We start from the raw sequence: 20,956 nt of genomic DNA on the forward strand, positions 1-20,956 counted from the left end.
TCACAAACGACAGGATTTAAAGTCAGAGTTAGAGTGACTCCTCGGATCCTTCCATCCGAAGCTGCTTTTGGAAGAAGTAGTATCTACAGTTATTTCCTAAAACCTCTTAAATACACACTCAAACTTCTCAGAGGGAAAACTTGACCTTTTGCACTACCCATTTTCAATCAGTTTCCTTGAGTAATGAGTTTAATTTTATGCCTTCTTGCATCTTCCATGACGTGGAGAAGATAGTTTCTCTAATGGGGTGTTTTTCTTTCACTGGAATTTGAATGTAGGGTGATCAAGGAGGCAAACAGAGCATGGAAGAGGCACTCGTGGGGGATGTTATTGACAACACACAGCAGCAGAACAATACACGTGATGTTCTTCCATTTGCTAGAAGGTGAGTTTAATACACCGATGTTCCTGTTAACTTTTCTAGGGTTGAATGAGTGCGTTAATACACGGATGTCTGAATGTATTATTGTTGTTGTTATAATCTCTCTCATTTCTTTTGATTGGTTTTTGTTTTTTGAGTAGCTATCAACTTGAAGCATTGGATAATGCTTTGCGTGAGAATACCATAGTGTACCTGGAGACTGGTTCCGGCAAGACTTTGATAGCGATCATGCTTCTTCGCAGCTATGCTCATCATCTGAGAAAGCCTTCTTCTTCTATTGCAGTGTTCTTGGTTCCCCAAGTTGTGTTGGTTTCTCAAGTATGTCACTTTTTCTCTGTGATGATGATGCCTTTTTCGAATTTGAGATACATTTTTTTATAGCTTTGTCATTGTCAAGATATCAAGGCAAGAAAGCATTGTCTAAATATCAAGGCAAGAGAGCATAGTATATAACATGATTTCTTTCCTTCGAAAAGCTTTATGTATTTTGCAACCTTCTTTTCTTAAATAGGCAGCATATAATGTTTTTACATTAACATGGGAGATTGCAAGAGATATGCAATAAAGGGAGGATTATAGGAGGTTTCCTATTTATAGGGAGTAATTTATGATAAATCCTAACAGCAATCTAATAAAGGTAGAAAATAATCTAATAAAGACATGATAAAATACATTAACATCCCCCTTAATGCTGGTAAGTCGACCAATAACAATTTGCCAACAAGAAACTGTTGGTGCTGTCAAGACAAGGTTTTAGTAAATATATCATCAACTTGAAGATCAATAGAGATGTAAGGTAGAGAGATGACAATGTTGGTTAAGGCTTCCCGAATATAATGACAATCTACTTCCTTGGTATATTCATGAAACACTATATTTACAACAATATGCATAGCACTCGTATTATCGGCATGCATAGGTGTTGATGTAGGTTGAGAAAACCCAAGCTGCTCCAAAAGACCACATAACCACACAACTTCAACACAAGCAAATGACATTGAAGGATATTCACCCTCAGTAGAAGATTTAGAGACACAATCTTACTTCTTACATTTCCAAGAAATTAAGACAACACCAAGAAACATACACCAACCTGTAGTAGACCGACAAGTATCTGGATAGCCTGCCCAATCAATATCACTGTATGCCACAAGATATAAAGATGAGTCTTTGGGAAAGAATAATCCATGTGTATATACATCTCGTGTGTGAGACTAGACATTAATGGGTGATCTGATAGCGGGTGAAACAATATATCCAATAAACAACAAATATTGCTAGTATAGGCTCTAACAATGGCTCTGATACCATGGTAAGAAGTGGACGTTAAGCCTAACTCAACCCATAAAACCAGCTTGTAAGGTGAGGTCTACACCCACATATATACTCTAAATTGGTCTTATCTTTAGTCGATGTAAGACTTCCAACAAGAATAAAGACATAATAAAATACATTAATGGATCAGTATTTTTGCTTCTTAGCCTTTTGTATCCATTGTCTTTTTAACTTGTTATTGATTCACTTTAGCAATCCGAAGTCGTGAAAAAGCATACTGATTTGAAAGTGGGAACGTATTGGGGAGCCATGGGAGTTGACTTCTGGGACGCTGCTATGTGGAAACAAGAAGTGGAGAAACATGAGGTCAGGATTTTTTTCATTTCTATCAAGACTGTAAGATGCCCTTGTTAACTGTATGAACATTCTACTTAATCATAATCCGTCTGTATGTGCCTTGTGTGGCATGTTCCTGCGTCCCCTTACTTGAAAGGTGGCTGAATGCTTATTTCTAGTTTGGTAATTAGGGAGCGGTGATTATAAATCATGTGTATAGACCGCATCTAACCTAATTATGCAACTAGAAGAGAATAAAAACTGTATAATTCAAGCCTATACAAGCCTTTCCTTGTCATGCAAATAAAATTTATGGTTGTTTTTATTTTCTGAACTTAATATTTTTACATAACTAATCTCTCTTGACACCCTACGCCACTTTCCATGAGAACACAAGAAATACTCCATTTTCTTTTTTGAGTTTATTGATGAACTCCTGACCACAAACTCTTTTTTTTTGTTACTTTTGGAATTCATTTCATATTGTCTAATTTTTTTGCATTGTCCTTTTGATTTGTGAAGTATGTACTAGGTTAAAGCTTATAGAATACTTAGACATAGTTTTATGCTTCTATCTTTATGCTTGATCCAAATGAAACAGAAGACAAATGCTTTCTTTTTCCTATTATTCAGTTGACTCGAATATGATGTTCATTGAGTCATTTGTTACTTATAGTATGATGTTTCTGAAATTTATTTTTTGTATGCCGCATGGATAGTTGGTAATTACTGTAAGTAATTCTTTACAATGTTTAGGTGTTTCTCAGGACTCCTGCAATACTACTGAATTGCCCTTTCAATGTTTAGGTGCTTGTCATGACTCCTGCAATATTGCTGAGTTGCCTGAGGCATAGCTTCCTCAAACTGAATATGATTAAGGTTTTAATAATGGACGAGTGCCATCATGCTAGGGGCAAACACCCTTACGCCTGCATCATGACTGTAAGTGTTATATCGTTTCCTTCTTTTAATCTTTTCACTGGTTTGCGTCTTTGAATTTCTTACTAATTTTTATCATATAATATATGTGAACTTTGACTTCTTCATTAGTATGTTGAAATATAAGTTTAACCTTTCTAAATCATTGTCCTTAAGATTCATTATTAAGTGGGAAAATTAAATCCTCAGCCACCAGGCTGGTGTACAGACTGGGTAGGGTTATGTGCGAGCTGTTGTTGATTGGTGACGGTAAAGTATCCACCTTCTTCTATGACATGAATACCAATAATAAAAAAAGACCCTCCGGTGTGGGTCAGCTATTACTTTTATAAACAACTCTTATATTAGTTTGTTACAGTTATACATGTGGTGTGCACTTATCTCTAGAAACTATCTGATGAAAAAGAAATTTAGGTAGATTCATAGACTTGGGGGCGTTTGGAAGTTTTTTTACATTACTTACATGGGTTTCTCTTGATATTAACACCAAACACTTGTGCAGGTGCTTGGTTAAGCCTATGAATTTTTTTTCAAACATCTCATTGGTTTCAATATGTCGTTGTCATAAATTATAGTAAACTTATCGAGTCAGTAACTGATCTGGACTCTGAACTACTGCATTTTCCAAAATAATTTGAAGAAGGACTTGATGTTGTTTTTAAAAGTAAGTATGCATTAGCATCACTGTGCTATCTGCAATCCCATCTAGGTTGTCTTCACGAAACAATACTAAAAGTAGTGAATGCATGGACTGGGCTTGTACTATCACTCTCATTCTTCAAATTTAACTGTTTCTTTAAATGAGCAATTTCAATAACATTCATAATAGCTAAATGCTCTGCATCAAAAAGCCATGTGTCTACCAAGAGTAATACCAAAAAACCCATCATAGCAAATTTAATGGATGTAGTGAGGTGGTGTGACCTGTTGCATGGCTTCTGAAAATTTGATGTATTGCTGATCGTGTTACTTTATTACTTGAGACTTTAGTTTAAATTGTTGACTTTATTCAATACTATCATGATTTTTCTGATTTTATTTTGTTCTATAAGAGTTGTAACTTTTTTTTTTCGGAGGACAATTACAACCATGTATTGTAAGTTGATCTTTGCTTGTTATTCATATGCATCATGAGTTTGTTGATTACCTTTGTAAGATTTGATTTCTTGCAGGAGTTCTATCATCACCAATTAAATTTAGGTGTCACCGATCTCCCTCGAATTTTTGGGATGACTGCATCTCCAATTAAGTCGAAAGGTATTCAGTTTAGAGAAAATTTGTACCTCCTTGAATTGCCAGATTTTTTTTCTTTCTCTAATGTTGCTTTTTCTTTTTTAATCCAGTCGGAAATTCGGAATTATCCTGGTCAGAGAATATTCGGACTCTAATTACACTAATGCATTCTAAGGTTGCCCTTTATTTTCTCCCTCTGTTGTACAATTTTATTTACTTTCTTCTTTCTAGTCATGTTATCGTGTTGTTTGAGTGTTATCAACTATATTCTTCGTGTAAATTATAAATAATTGTTGTAATTAAAGATAACCATATGTATATAGATACAGTACAGAGACTATTGATTGAGCCTCCAAGTGATAGATTTTATGTGAGAAAGTACCAAAAAGATTAAATTCATGTTAACTTATTTGATTCTTTCTAGTTATTTTTAGCAGTTATTTTCCTAGGTTTTAGGAAACATTTGTGAACATTCGTGACCCAATGTATTAACATGCCTAGAGGTATTTGAACCAGTACCTATATTTGAAAGTTATTTCTTTATTTATTTGAAGAAATGAGACAATATGGTGGGAATAATTTATTCTCATGTGATTAGTAATTGTTTTTGTTGATGTGCTAGCATATAGTCCTGCTATGTATTATTTTCTTTGACATCTATTTTGTAATGAAGGTATATACATGTGTAAGTGAAGCTGTCCTCGCAGAGTTCATGCCATCATCAACACCAAAATTCAAGTTTTATAGGGACAGTGGAATTCAATTTGCTTTATTTGAAGACTTAGCATTGAAACTCAAGATATTAAAAGAGCAGGTGTGTACATTTAAGGATATCAGCTTTTGATATAAACTCGAACAATTAATAGAAAGAAAAATCCCCTTGTGTCAAAAATGGAACTGAGTCTGATCCTTTATAAGTTCTGTCTTATTATCTTTCTGTTGTGCTACTCTCTTTATGTCATAGTTTATTTTTTCTTGAGTTTACTAACAATGGATATTCTGCTTCTCAGCATGGATCCACTCTAAGAAGTTCAGATTTCACTAAATCAGCTGCTGAGTCTGCAGAAAAAAGAATAGCAAAGATTTTTTGCGCTTTAATGTTTTGCCTGGATGAGCTTGGTGTTTGGTTGACTTTAAAGGTTCTCTCCTTTCTTCTGCACAGATTTCATGACTCATGATTCTTCAAGATTTCATAAATATAATTGACGACAACTGTTTGTTTAAGTGACAGGCTGCAGAATCTTTGTCATCCAATGAATTCGAATCATTTTCATGGGGACATTGTGGGGATACAGTTGTTAAAAACTTTATTTTGGCTTGTGTGCAGACATTGAAAACTTACTTACCGTGCGGTAATTATTCTACAACCATTGAGAAAAATGATGAAATTTCAACTATAACTCTCTTACTTGTATTTCTAGCATTAATTAATTTTTACACAATGCTTTCTTCTTGCTCAGGTCCTCAGTGGTCTATTGGCAACAATATTAAATCTGATGTGGAGATGGGGCTGTTGACCACCAAAGTTTGTTGTCTTATTGACTCTCTACTTGAGTACAGGTTATAATCATGAGCAGGTTTCTTTTTAAAGATTTATGATGTGGTTCTGAAATCATGTAATATGGGTTATTTTTATGGATGTTCTGGCCTCTAAGCTCTCCTTGTGCTTGTTAAGATGGTTTAAGTTTCTTATTGGACGGTTAAATGCCTTTATGGTTGGTCATTTGGTTAGATAGGGTGAAGTCTCGTATATCTCCTTTATTCTTCAGCTCTGGATAGGGCTGTTCATTGGATGGATTTAACCTAATCTTAACCTGTCACCAATAATTCATCTTCAGCTCACTTATGTCCCAGCAAATACTTAGGCTAGTACTAGGTTGACTCTATTTTGACAACTTGTATAGATTTGGATATTTTGTGCTATATGACAAAATTTGAAAGGTAGAAAACTGATGGATCTTTAGATTACTTCTTTGAAAACTATAGCTATTTATCTGTTATGGAAAGTGTATAAAGTTGAAATGATGTTGGGTTTTAAAATGTTGTGACACCAGGTAGAGTTTGGGATATAACATGAGTCTTAAACGGGCCTAGTTTTTGGAATCTAAGCCTGTTAGTGCTAGCTTCAGATTGGGATGAGTGTTGAACACTGTACCCTATATTAATTTTGTCACAAAATTCGCATTGTGACCTAATATGTTAAACTCCAACTTTTTCTGTGACCGAGATTTTGGACTGTGACATAATATATTAAACCCCATTCTTTATTAATCTTCTTTTGATTTATTACTATAATTAGTTTACCTTTTGGTTGTATATGCAGTTCCAGTGGGATAATGCTATTGTTTTTGTTTGATTGAATGTAGTAAGCTTTTTTATGCTATCATGATGATTAAATCTCTTATATGGATCTACTTTATATGCTACAATTGCAGGGGTTTGACTGACATAAGATGCATAATTTTTGTGCAAAGGGTCGTTACAGCCATTGTCCTTCAGGATCTATTGAATACCTTACTTCCAACAATCAATAACTGGAAGACTAAATTCATTGCTGGACACAAATATCGATTACAAAATCAGTCTAGGAAAGAACAAAATAAAATTGTGGAAGAATTTCATTTGGGTTTGGTATGATGATTTCTTAAGCAATCCACTGTATCATAATAACCAAATGCAGGTCTTATCTACAACAAAAAATTGAATGTGCAGGTTAACATCATTGTTGCAACATCAATTCTTGAAGAAGGTTTAGATGTTCAGACTTGCAATCTAGTTATTAGATTTGATCCATCTCCTACAGTGTGTAGTTTTATACAGTCCCGAGGGAGAGCCAGAATGAAAAATTCAGATTACTTATTAATAGTTAAGAGGTAGTTCCTTTTTTACAATTCTCAGCATCATTATTGCTGTAGTACTTGCACATGTGCTAATTATCCAGCTGAGGCAGGATTATAGAGTCAAATCTGAGACAAAATTCTATAGTCAAACCTATACACAGTTAAAGTAAATTTTCCCAAAACTCCATTACTTTATTTTGAATTGCAGTGGGGATTCAGCTACATGTTCTCGACTAGAGAAATACCTTGCAAGTGGGGATATTATGAGGAAGGAGGCATTACGTTATTCTTCACTTCCATGTGATCCTTTCGAAGGTGATCAATTTGACGAAGAAACTTATCGCGTTGCAAACACTGATGCCTTTGCAAATCTTAGTTCTAGCATTAGTTTGATTCACTTGTATTGCTCACGGCTCCCTGCAGATGGGTCAGTTATTTCATTTTTTTTCCCTTACTAAATGTTTGTCTCCTTTATTTTAGGAATCTCAGATATGCTTTCTTTACTTCATTCTGGCTTTATTTTTATCTTGTTTTTCATCATTTATCCCATCTAGATTTAACTCTCAGGTACTTTAAACCAGCTCCAAGGTGGGACAAAGAGACCGCAACTTTATATCTTCCCAAGAGCTGCCCGCTAAAGCCTATTCATGTAGAAGGTGACAAAAATCTCTTAAAGAATATTGCATGCCTTGAAGCATGCAAACAACTTCACAAGATTGGAGCTCTGACAGATAATCTTGTTCCTGATATTGTCATTGAAGAAGCAGAGATGGAGGAATTTGGTAACTAGCATGACTTATTCATTCTCCTCCTTCTATTACTGCCTCTGCCTTCCTTAAAACTTATTTGTTCATTTGAATGCATTCCTCATCGAAACATTATTGCAGGGAATGAACATTATGATGAAAACCAACCAATTTATGCTCCATTTGAATTGGTCAATTATGTGCCAAATAGTAGTCACACAACTTACCATTGTTATTTGATGGAGTTCAGTCAAAAATTTTGCTATCATACATCTGTGCAAGATCTTTTTCTTGCCTTAAGAATTAAGCTTGATCCAGAAATTGGATGCATGCAATTTGATATGGATTTTGATAGAGGTAGTGTCTCGGTAAAGTTAAGTTACAAAGGAACCATTAATCTTTCCTTAGATCAGGTATGTTGTCTTGTTGTCCTTTAATTGTATTTGGCATATTTGGAAGTGTTAAGAAAAGTCTGTATTTATTGTTTGTTTTTTGTTTTACAGGTTCTTTTATGTAAAAAATTCCAGGTCACTTTGCTTAGAATTCTGATAGACAATTGTATGGATAAGTTCACAACTGGTTTAGACAAATGCTTTTTGAAAGATGATCTTGAGATTGATTATCTTCTGCTTCCAGCTACTGGTAAACATCCAAATTCAAAAATTGATTGGTTAATTGTTAATTCTGTAAATCCATCTAATATTAGGTGTAAGTATCATCAACCCCACATAAGTACAAAAAGTGGTCTAGTTTGCACTTGTAAGCTACAGAATGCATTGGTGTGTACTTCACATGCTGCTGGTAAGATTTATTTCTATATCACTACTGGTGTTATGGAATTGGACACAAACTCGCCTATGATCCTAAGGAATGGTGAAATAACTACATACAAGAAGTACTTTGATCAATAGTAAGTGCATATTTGTGATTGAGGCTTATTCTCTTGTTGCTTAATCCACTAGAGTGGTTATTTTTTTTTCTTTTCCCCAATTTTCAGTCATGGTATTCAATTGCAATTTGAACATCAGCGGCTTCTCAAAGCAAAACACAAGTTTCAAGTTAAAAATCACTGTCATGGACTCAGAGAGCGAAAGGAAAGAGGTCTGACCCTTGATTTTTCAATTTGTTTGTTTTATTTTGTTCCTTGATCTCTCCTTGGTGAGATTGGACCAATTATATTTTTCTGTCTTTGCTGTCCTCATATGAATGAAAGATGTCTTTTGATTTTCTTTTTTAATACACAGAAGTATTGTTATAAACTTAATATGAATATAATTTGTATCACACTGCTTCTATTAATGTTTATTTATTTATCAATATCATGATGCCGAATTATACTTGTAGTCTAGTACTTGTTTCAATCATGTTGGGAATAATCCAAGCGAGTCAAAATCCCACGTTAGGTAGAAATGACAAAGTTAAATACTATATAAGAGAAAAGACCATAAATCTATTGATTTAAGGCTTTTGATTAAAAGTGGTGTTAATCCTTTATATGGGGTAAAACTCATATCATATATATAACCTAAAAACCCCTCTACAACATAAGAAAATCTCATCAAAACACTACCCATATATTATCCAATCTGACTCCTAACATTATGTTTTCTGTTTCAGAAGCAAGCCATTCCTTCGTTGAATTACCCCCAGAACTATGCTCTATAGTAATGTCACCGATAACAGATGGTGTAATTTATTCCTTCTCATTTATTCCATCAATCATGCATCGGCTTGAATCATTGCTTTCAGCTTTCAACTTAAAAAAGATGTACTCAGATCATTGCACAGAAAATGAAATTCAAACAACCAAGGTGTGTTATAACTGCTCATTGTTATATTTAGAAATTATTATATTTCCATATTTTTCTCCAGAATTGACAATTTTGTGTCTGTCTGTCATTTGTCCTTAATAAATATTAGATAAAAAAAAAGGTAGTGAAAATGAATTATTTGACTATATGTATACATACATATTTATGTATATGTGTGTATGAATGTGTGTGTGATGTTGATTAGTTCTTGTTAGAAGAAATGTATTATTCGCAATTCTAACGAACAAAACTTAGTAGTAACCCACGTATTATTCGTGGAACAAGGAAAAGCAACAAGTACACTGCCAAGGATCCCAGTATCCTTCCTCACAGGATTCAACAATCCTGTCAACACTCTCTAACAGAAGCAAAAACATATCCCGCAGCAAGGGACTCCCCCACACCTATATAGTCTTCTTAACATAAAACTAACCCTTATACCACCCAACAGCTAACTATTCTTTCCCATATATTTTCTTCTCACGTAAACATCCCATCCTCTAATATTACCCATCCCTGCATCATCAACCTTGTCCTCAAGGTTGAAGTCTGGAAACTGAGACTTGTTGGTGGCTACATCTTCCCATGTAGCTGCCTCTGGACCTCTCTCTTGCCATTGAATCAGGACTTGCTATATTGATTCCTTGTTTTGCGGAAAGGTCCTACTGTCCAGAATTTTAATGGGAAAACAGGTGGAAACTCTTCCTTGCAACTCTGTTGGCAAATCATTTTCCGCTTGGTGAGTTCTGATTGCTAGCTTCAACTAGGATACGTGAAATAAGGATGAATACGTGGGGTCTCTGATAGTTGCAATCCAAAAGTGACTGGCCCCACCTGTCATATCACCAAAAAAGGGCCATAATATTTTTCTGACAGTTTTGGATGCAACCTCGGCATAGAAGTTTGCCTTTGGGGGTGAATCTTCAAATACACCCAATCTCCTACTTTTATTGGTGATGGTCTGCTATGTTTATTTGCAAATTTAGTCATTTGTTATTGTGCCCTTAACCAAATGGAACTTGAGTTGTTTAAGGGCTTCATCCCTAGTCATCAAGTCCTACGACACTGCTCCTACAATTGTTTCTCTAGGAATGAATCTCATGAGGGAAGGTGGGTGCTTGCCATACACTACTTCAAAGGGGGTGCACTTGGCTGGTATTATTCTAATATTCAGCCCAAGGTATAAAACTTGCCCATGCTTTTGGTTGTTTTGAACAGAAACATCTTAAGTAAGTTTCCAGGATTCAGTTTAACACCTCAGTTTGTTCATCAGACTCTGGATGGTAGGCGGTACTCATCTTTAATTTTTGTACCTTGTAATCTAAGGATTTCCTTCTAGAATAGACTTAGGAATGTGGGATCCCTATCATTGACAATCCAAGCAGGGATTCCATGTAGGTTTACCACCTCGTTCACAAAAATCAAATATGGATGTTTGATGGGGATGAAGTGACCATTCTTATTCAGTCTGTCAACTACCACCAAAACGGTATCAAATCCATTTGACTTAGTTAAGCTTCCCACAAAATCTAAACTAATATCTTCCCATATTGCATTTGGTATAGGCAAGGGTTGCAACAACCCTTGAGGAGATGAAGCCAAATACTTGTGTTGTTGAAAGATCACACATGTTGCCACCAATTTTGTCACCATTTTCTTCATGTCATCCATTACAGGGATTGGGAAGGCCTCGTCTATGTCCTGAAAACACTTGAGTGTCCCCTTGTAGGAATCATATGGTATTCAACCAACGACTTGGGAATCCAAGGGGATTGGGCGGATAAGACCAATCTACCCTTATGATGTAATCTGTTGTGTTCCAATGTGTATTTTGTGTGTGCCTCTGCATTGCCAACTATCTCCTTTTTAATTTTCTGCAACACCAGATCTTCCTCCAATTCTTATGATATGGTCCGAAGATCCTGCCAAAAGGGTTTGGACATGATCCTTAGCTTTTTCTCCCCTGAAGTCCTTTCTTCTAATCTCCTAAATAGGGCATCCTCTTCCCTCTTTTCTTGTTGTGCTAACGTTACTGCACGGCCCTTGGAAAAAAACAATTGATGTGGGAAGTACGTCATTTGGAATAGTTAAGGTAACTAATTCCTTCAGGCCTGCCTTCCTTATACCCTCTTTTACCTCAGCAAATACACAATGAAGAGATTGAGAAGAAACTTGTTGGTATGAAATATTTTATTCTAGCATCTTTTGGTTAATTTGTATTAGTGTCTTCTGAATGTGTGGATTCTGTTTCTTGTTTTTCTTTTCTAGCTGTCAAGTATTTTAAAGATGTTTACAGAAATGGTGCTTGCATTTTACATTGTAGGTGTTGGAAGCAATCACTACGAAAGGGTGCAAAGAGGCCTTTCATTATGAGTCTCTAGAGACTCTTGGTGATTCTTTTTTAAAATATGCTGCCAGTCAATTGCTGTTTAAAACATATCAAAATCACCATGAAGGACTGCTTAGTGTGAAGCGTGAAAAGATCATATCCAATACTGCCCTCTGCAAGTTAGGGTGCAATTCTGGACTTGCGGTACTTTCTATCTCTCATATTTTTATTCCATTTTTTATCCTCTGCATCTGTTATAAATGCTTTCTATCAGCATTTTTCATATTTACATTTAAAACTTTATTGTATGTTTTTGTCTTTATTCTGCTTTAGAAGTTCTATTTCTGTAAACATATTGGCTGATTTCTTATGATCATAAGGAAGTGTTTATGTATGTACTTTTATTTTAAATTTGAATTTCAAATTAAGGATTCTAGGAGATTAAGGTTGATGGATAAAATCAGAATACTCAATTTGATTTTATTTTATTTTATTCTAGAAGATTTGGATAGTTAATATCAAGATGGGATTATTGAAATTTGGTATAGAAGATTCTTCTCTATCCCTTCCTTATATTTTTACAGCATTAATGTGTTGTGTTAGCAACACCATTTTATACATTGCTTTAGTGTTATTGCATACTAGTTTTACAACATATATTAGCTTTTTCATATCATGTTTTCCCTTTTAGTGGGTTATTAAACTCTGCTGATGTGGCAGTGTCTCAGCAAAATTTGTTTGAGGTTTTTCTCTCTTCTTGGCACGTGTGACAAATTAATTCTATAAGCATGACTGGTTGCCTCCATGGAATACACGTTTTCATTCTCAAACAATCTACCTTCTCTAAAAAGTATTTCATTCAGCACTTTCCTTATTGCACTGGAAATTATTAAGCTATTGATTTCCCTGCACTTGGTTACTTGTTGTGTCGGAATTATCTCCCTGAATCCAAATTTCCGTCACATATATCTATTTTGTGATCCGGATGGTTAGGATTTTTTGCTACCCATTCCCTTCCTAAAGATTGATTTCTTCTCCAAAAATTACAAGAATAAGTGGGTTTCTGATATAATGACAAAAAGTAATGAGTGGTTCACTGTTTTAATTAGTTAGTTAATACTGTTTTTTCCTTAAAGTTTGATAGAAGATTATAATTGTGATTGTTTGGGTCATTGTCATGTTTGTACAAATGTTTTATATGCATCCCCCATAGTAAAATTACTAGATAGGGAGTTAGTTGGTGGCAGGGATGATTAGAGAAATAAAGCATGCTGCCAATTAATATGAGGAAGGGAAGGCAGTGATCGTCTTATCGTTTTTTAGAGTATTGTGGCCTTTGGGCATTAGGAGATACACACCCTCAGAATTCTGCAAGTTAAACAGTTTTCTTGCTGTAAATCTGATCTACTTTCTATCAATTTTGTATTTTGAGATGAAAAGATCTGATTGTTTACTGAAAGAGAAAGGAGTGCCGTGAGCTGCTCACTAGTGGTGCATGCACATGAGTACAACGAAATGATATGGTTTTTCCGGCAGGAACTAGTATGGAGAGTGTGCAGAAAAATGTTGAGTGTGTGTGTACAGACTGGTGTGGATCGTTTCCCCCTAAGAGCTGAGCTCCTCATAGTGGAATAGAACTTCATTTTCAGAATTGTTTCTTGGGTTCCTATCAAAGATCAAATCCAAAATTCACAATATTTGCTGCTAGTAATGTGCTTCCTAATTTGTGCTCTTTGCATGAGTTTACAATATTTATTCTATTGCTGAACTTTTGCTTTATCCATTCTGTGTGATGAATTTGTGTGGTTTTAGACTTCTGCGTCATTACATCAAGTTAGGATTGCACTATCATCCTGAAACGTCAGAATTCTGAATTCCTCATTCTTTTGATTTGCAGGGCTTCATACGAAATGCACCTTTTGATCCTAATGTCTGGATTATTCCTGGTGATTATTCGAGAACTTTTAAATACACAGAGTTGATTACCAAGGGGAAAAAGAATTATGTTTATGGAAAAAGAAAATTAAAACGGAAGATCATTGCTGATGTTGTTGAGGCACTAATTGGTGCCTTCCTCAGCACTGGTGGTGAAAAAGCTGCGTTGATGTTTATGGATTGGGTTGGGATTAAAGTGAGTTTTGATAAAATAGCCTATGATAGGCACTTTGACATTCAACCAGAGAAGCTGGTAAATGTCGAATTTCTGGAATCTAAATTAAAGTACTCATTTCATGACCGTTCTCTTTTAGTGGAAGCTCTAACCCATGGTTCCTACATGCTTCCTGAAGTTCCTAGATGTTATCAGGTACTTACTGTGATTATTATTCATTATATCGAAACACGACAGTGACATTAGTATGTATCTATTATGTATGAATGAACTTTCATGAATTCCATAGTGACTGCCTATCATTTTTAAGTCTAGGTGGGACCTCATAAATAGTAATTCTACACATTCCTCGTTATCAAGCTTGTTTCCTTGTATTCTTGTTAAGTTTTTTTTTTCTTTTGTTGTAATTTGTGAATGATATATTCCCTTCCTTGCAGCGATTAGAATTTCTGGGAGATTCAGTCCTTGACTATTTGATAACTTGGTATTTGTACAATAAATATCCTGGCATGTCCCCTGGTCAGTTAACTGACATGAGATCAGCTTCTGTGAATAATGATTGTTATGCATGGTCTACCATTAAACATGGATTGCACAAACATGTACTCCATGCATCACAAGAACTGCATATGCATATTGCTGTCACACTTGACAATTTTGAGAAGTTGTCGTCTTCATCAACTTTTGGATACGAGTGTGAGACATCGCTCCCTAAGGTTAGTTGTAAACATTTGGTTTATAGTTTCACTTGGTTATTATTGTTTGAGCATGGAGTTTATGCTAGCATATATCATCACCATCAGCAGTGTTCGAAAGAGCTCCCTGAAAGTGAACTTGGATATGCAGATAAGGGTGTATCTATTCTATAAATTTCAGGTTTGATACATGATTACTCCTGCTGTTTATATACAAGTTTACTTCAGAGGAGGATCCTTGAGAGTGTTGAACTAACTACTTAAATAAATATCTCATTATTATGATTTTTCATTTAGCAATACTATTTGGCATGAATTGTTCTACAAAAACTGTTGGAGAACGGGTGTGGGAAAAAGTTGGATCAGTGGGTAACTTGACGCATCATGCTTTCCATTCTTAAGTTGTCGCTTGAATTTCTATTGGTTTCTTAGTTTTAGGGGCAGCACTGTTTCAATTTTCTTGCAATTTTGGAAGACCTTCTCTAAATGAAATATAAATTAGTTCACTATATGCAGTATATGTCATGAACCATTTCCTTGTCGCTGGGACTGTCGAAGGAGAAATAATTACTATACTAATTAATTAAATTATTACTAGTAAAATTGACCAAATTATTGTGTTTCTCCAATGTTAATGGACCCTGGAAAAGTTGTCTTCCATAGTTCATGTGTAAACATGTTACTACTTTGTTCCTGTCATTGGGGTCATTTAAATTCTTTGGCATAATTTATAGATTTAATATGTGTGTATATTTTCTGTGAGTTTTGCAGCACATTTCTCTTAACTCAGATGATGAACTACAATGTATTGATCATTGCAAAAACTCATGAAATTTTTTCTATGATCTGGTAGGTACTTGGAGACATTTTAGAGGCTCTAGCTGGAGCCATTCTTGTTGATTCAGGATATAATAAGGAGGTTGTGTGGCAAAGCATCAAGCCACTTTTGGAACCCCTTGTAACACCTGAAACATTGAAGCTCCATCCAATCAGAGAGTTTTATGAAGTTTGTCAGAAAAAAAGCTATAAAATTATACAAGATGTGGTGTCTAGCAAAGGAGGTGTGACCAATTATAGAATGGAGGTAGAAGCTGATGGGGTTATTCATGAGTATGAGTATATTGGTGCTGTACTTAAGGACACGGCAAAGAAGATTGTTTGTAAGGAACTTTTGAATTCCTTAAAGAAATGATATCATTTGGGTAAATAAGTTTGAAAAAGTTGTTATTGTGTATGCACAAGGGTTAACCATCATTGTAGGTTGTAAAAAGACTTGCTAAAATTTCTTAGTTTTATGCAAGTGTTCTAATATTAATCATAATTTAATTCAAGTCCAGTGAAAATTATTTAACTACTGTATAGTTTAATATTTTGTTTTTAGCTCCGGAATGAGTATTCAGGAATACAAGTTAACATTTGGTAAATAAAAATTTTCATGAGTGTAGATATTTGGATTCTAATGTTCCAGTTATAAACATATCACTGTCTTCCTATTTTAAGTAATATGAAAAGTTCATTTTTCACAACTTATTAAAATGTGGATTGAATCTGTTATCTGATATGATTCTAAACTTTGTTTTTTTAGATAATTTGACTTAGTTTAAGAAAATCTCATCCTTCAAATATACTGTAGTTCACATGTTATTTGTTGTTATGCAATTTTGTAACCAGCCTAATAAAAATTGTGATTTAAGCATGTAATTTGTCTTTATATTTTACCTTGATTTGTAATAGAAAATGTTATAATGTGTATTAATAAGATTATATCATTTTAAATGCTAAAATTTTTCTTAAGGTGACATTTAGATCTATAAAAAAATTAAAATTATAAATTTTTTTCTTGTTTAATGTCACAATTAAAATAAAGTTTGGAATCATATTTGTTAGTCTTCTAAATCTACAAGAAAAAAACTCATCCCAATTTGTCAACGTGCTTTTTTTTTTATAAGTAATTTCTTTTTTCTCTCCATAATTTTAACGGACATCCCAAAAACTTTTATACTTCGAAATGTTCAATAAAAAAAAATATCAAGTACGTATTATACTGTATTTTTGAAATACAAAATAATGTATTTTCAATGGTATAATTTGAAATACAAACATATTTTAGATTGTATATTCTAAAATATAAAATCAATAATACATTTGGAGTTAAATATTTTAAAATACAAAATTTACATTATCAATTATACAATATGAAATACAAAAATTTATAGAAAGAAATTGTCTTTTTTATATATACCAAAGTTTTATTTTTAAATTATAAATTTGTTATTAATTTAAAAGTATACTAAAATTATAATTATTATCAATTTAAATTAACATAATAATTTTACTATGTTATATAATAAAATAAAAATTTGGTTATTCTATTCAAAATAATGAACTAATGAAAATATTATTATTAATTTAAATAATATTTTAAAAATATTTTTATTAAATTTATGTTTATATAAAATTAATAATTGTAAATTATCAAATTCAAAATATTAGAAAAATAGTATTGCTATTAATTAAAAACATAATGTAAAGCAGATATTATAATAATTTTAGTAGTAAATTTTACAAATTTATTATCAATGATAAATTTTTAAGAAAATTATTGTTATTATTAATTTGAAGATTTTATAATAAAAAAAACTATAGTTTATTTGTTTAAATTGTAGAATTTATGTTCTCCAACAAAAATGGCTTTTATACAAAATTGGTTCAATAAGCCATTTTCTTCTAATTTTATTAGGTTTTTAGCCTTCCTTTGTTAGTGGTATATAATATAATAAAAATACGGAAATTTCTTTTTTCAGGCCTATATTTTTCTTCTTGCGCTTTGTACATTCTAAAATTACAAAAAGATAGTGCAAATTGTTTTTCATATTTTAATTATAGTTTCATATTCTACCATTCATAAATATTTTAGATTTCATAATCCAGAAATTAAAAATATTAATTTTACATATTTTAAATTATATAATTTAAAATATAAATTTGTATTTCATATCTAATGTAAATATATATATTTAAATCATATAACTTATAATAAAAATTTACATTTAATATTGTATAATTTATAATACAAATTTAAAAAATAATATAAAATATAAACCATATTTTAGATTATACCATCAACAATATAAATTTATATTATATAATTTATCAATGCAAATTTAGAAAACAATCTAGAATATAAATTATATGTTGGATTATATAATTTGTAATGTAAATTTATATTTTAAATTATATAAATCATTATATAAATTTAATTTTCAGTATAATCCATAATAAAAATTTAAAATATATTTTACAATTCACATTGTAAAATATGTATTTCACATTAAAAAATACGAATTATACCCTCCAAAATAAAATCACACCAAACTTCTCCCACCATTGTGGAACACTGAAAGTATTAACCTTTTCTTTGAATCAATGATTAATTATAAGAAGATAATATCTTGAGCGTGCATGTGTCCATGCTGCCATACTCAAAACCTGTACCTTTTTAAACAGTAGCAGGCATCAAAACAGCAGCAGTAACACTGAGTTTTATCGGAAAAGAATATACTTTATATTTTCTTATACTTTATTCTTTGTTAATTGTTATTTTGCACTTTAACAATTTAAAGACAAACAATTTAACATGATTGCTTATTGCCAAATGTTAAAGGTTTTGGACTTCTCAAAAGTAAAGAATGACTCCTCTTTATTTAAGGACTCAAATTAGAGATGAAAACATTATCCATAAATCATTTTTTACATAAATTAATATGTGAAAATACATGTTCATTATTTTTATAATAACAAAATAATAAAATTATTATTATTATAATTATAAAATAAATATAAATAAATTTTACAATTTTATCATAAATAATTATTTTAATTTTAAAAAGTGGTTAAATTTTAAAAATGGTAAAAAATATACCAAATTTAAAAAGCAGTGTAAAATTGGTAAAATAATTATTTTAATTTAGAATAATATTTTTATAAAGAATAAACATAGAAAATAAATGTGTATACTAAAATGCTGGGTAAAATTTGAAAATTAATTATTTTAATTAAAAATAAAGTTATTTAAAGAGAATAAATAAATAAAAATGTGTATATCAAGAAATCCTATATTATAAATTTAAATATATAGATGCTGAAAATTTATTCATTTAACCTCGATTGCATGTCGATGAGACTTTTAATCAATAACGTATATTCAAAAACACACCAAATTACTTTAAACCCTCTGTAACTAATTATTACTTTTGTAAATGGTTTAAAAGTAAAAGATATAATTTAATTTGGGGAAAGAAATATACTTTCTAAGTTTAAATATATTTTTAGTTTTTATTTTTTATAATTTTTTTTATTGTAAAAAATATAATGATATTTTGTATAATAACTTTGAAAATAAAATATTAAAATTGATGGGTATTTTAAAATAATAGTGTTTTAAAGTTAAAATAATTTATTAATATAAATAAAAAATTTTAAATCATCTCATTATTTAAAACACAAGTCATATCTCTAAAACTCTTCCTCTTATGTCTCTTTCACTTTTTTTCTAAAATATCTGATTCCTCCATTATTTGTTTGACAAAATTTTTAGAAGATCACAACTAGGTAATCTGCAACATTAAATAGTGTAGAACAAGTAAGTTTCGATTTCTTTTTGTTTTCCCCTCTTAAGTTGAATTCATGCATAGTGATTTCCATCGCATGTATTTTTTGGTTAATTTTCCTAGTTTCTTATTGATTATGGTTCTAAGGAATCTTTCTAATCTTCATTGTGTGTTATGTAGGCATTTTTAGGTTTTCTTAAGCCCTAATTTATGAGGTAAGTAGCTTCGGTGTAAGGCAAGGAAATTAGTGTTTATGCTTAAATTTTTTTTCCAAAGTATGATTTGTGGTTATTTGTATAATAGGATGATTTAATTGTTATTGAGATATTTGTGCATTGTTCATTGTGTTTGATGAGTTAAAATGGTGGTATTATTCTTGAATGTATGGTATGATTCGGTTTTGGATTGGATATAATCTGGTGAATGGTTGTTGGTGAGAATGTTGATGGTATACAATTGGTTTGGTTTGGTGGATAGATTTGATGAGTCATGGGCAATTTTGGTCTAAAAAGGGTTTTGATGAGTAAGATTTTGAAGTAATAGGCAAATGACAAAAACTGAGTTTTTGGGATTGTCTTATGGTCATTTGAATCTTGTAAAGGCTTTTAATTAAGAGGATTTAGGGTTTTTTGGCAGAGGGTTGCAAAGGATGAGCAAGCTTGGGAGGGTTGTTGTTTTGTCTCTCGTTGGGCGAGCAAAGACTTTTAGTTGGACAAGTGAGTTTGTGTTGTTAAGTGTTTTTGAATCCTTTATTTTATGTGATGATTCTAAAAGTTAAAATAAATTGTTGTGCTATGTGATAATGTTTGGAATACATGTTTGAATAAAATGAGATGTATAAGAGTCCTAAGGAAGATTCTTAAGTGTTATATAAAAGTGTTGTTGGTATGAATGGAAGGAGGAACTTAGTCTTGGGGGTTATTTCAAAACTGTAATAATCATTCATTCTCAAGTAGAGAGGTTTGATACATGTGCTGAGAGTAGGAGGTCTCAGTTTAAGTGCTTTCAGTATGACCTAAGACGCTTTACAAACTAACTTTATGAGTGTGGTAGAGTGAAACTCGTTGACAATAACTTTGCAAAATAGTAGAGACCATCACAAGTGCACAATCCGCCATAACTTGACATTCATACTAAATCTGGATGGTCCAATATAGGTCTTTGCATGTTTAAGATGCTTGGATTGCTTTATATGAAATGTAATTAATGTGTGAAATGGTAATGTATAATATGAATTGTTTTATATCACTAGTTTACCTTCTGTTTATGTTTTGTTAGTCGTTATTGTGTTTGGTTGTCTTGGCTATAATCATCTAGTGAATGTGAGCAGAGGATGATAAGATAACTGTGGAACAAACCTTAGATAGAGATGGTTAAGTAGTTTAGTAGTATTTATAATAACTCTTTAATAATTTTCTTTTTTTTTTGTTGTTTTGAAAATATCAAACCTTTTATATATATATATATATATATATATATGGTTTTGAACCTAGTGAATCAATATATAAAATTTAATTAAGGTTATGTATAATAAAACCTTATATTTTCGTAACGGTTAAGTCATATATTTTATTAATTGTGATAATTTTATTATAGTTTAATATTATATATTTGGAATGTTACACTTTTATCTTTATTATTATATATTTA

The 20,956-nt window shown here is 32.0% G+C and overlaps 1 protein-coding gene across 6 annotated transcripts; it reads left to right on the top strand.

Moving 5' to 3' along the window:
* LOC108342804 (endoribonuclease Dicer homolog 2) lies at nucleotides 1-16,027 on the top strand. Of its 6 annotated transcripts, none has more exons than XM_017580614.2 (24): nucleotides 1-180; nucleotides 279-385; nucleotides 523-700; nucleotides 1,910-2,023; nucleotides 2,801-2,935; nucleotides 4,105-4,189; nucleotides 4,276-4,340; nucleotides 4,839-4,979; nucleotides 5,176-5,304; nucleotides 5,397-5,517; nucleotides 5,626-5,725; nucleotides 6,601-6,796; nucleotides 6,878-7,038; nucleotides 7,214-7,432; nucleotides 7,573-7,787; nucleotides 7,893-8,164; nucleotides 8,255-8,661; nucleotides 8,749-8,852; nucleotides 9,369-9,562; nucleotides 11,886-12,095; nucleotides 13,789-14,196; nucleotides 14,439-14,717; nucleotides 14,805-14,877; nucleotides 15,550-15,688. In XM_017580614.2, the coding sequence occupies exons 2-23, from the start codon at nucleotides 303-305 to the stop codon at nucleotides 14,868-14,870; spliced, it is 3,882 nt and encodes a 1,293-aa protein (XP_017436103.1). In that variant the 5' UTR covers nucleotides 1-180; nucleotides 279-302; the 3' UTR covers nucleotides 14,871-14,877; nucleotides 15,550-15,688. The 6 variants fall into 6 exon arrangements, with proteins under 6 accessions (XP_017436103.1, XP_017436104.1, XP_017436102.1 ...); XM_017580615.2 differs by having other exon boundaries at nucleotides 14,808-14,877; XM_017580613.2 differs by lacking the exon at nucleotides 14,805-14,877 and having other exon boundaries at nucleotides 3-180; nucleotides 15,550-16,027.
* The last annotated feature ends 4,929 nt before the right edge of the window (nucleotides 16,028-20,956 follow it).

This window comes from Vigna angularis, chromosome 6 (assembly GCF_016808095.1).
Source record: "Vigna angularis cultivar LongXiaoDou No.4 chromosome 6, ASM1680809v1, whole genome shotgun sequence".
Taxonomy (NCBI): Eukaryota; Viridiplantae; Streptophyta; class Magnoliopsida; order Fabales; family Fabaceae; genus Vigna; species Vigna angularis.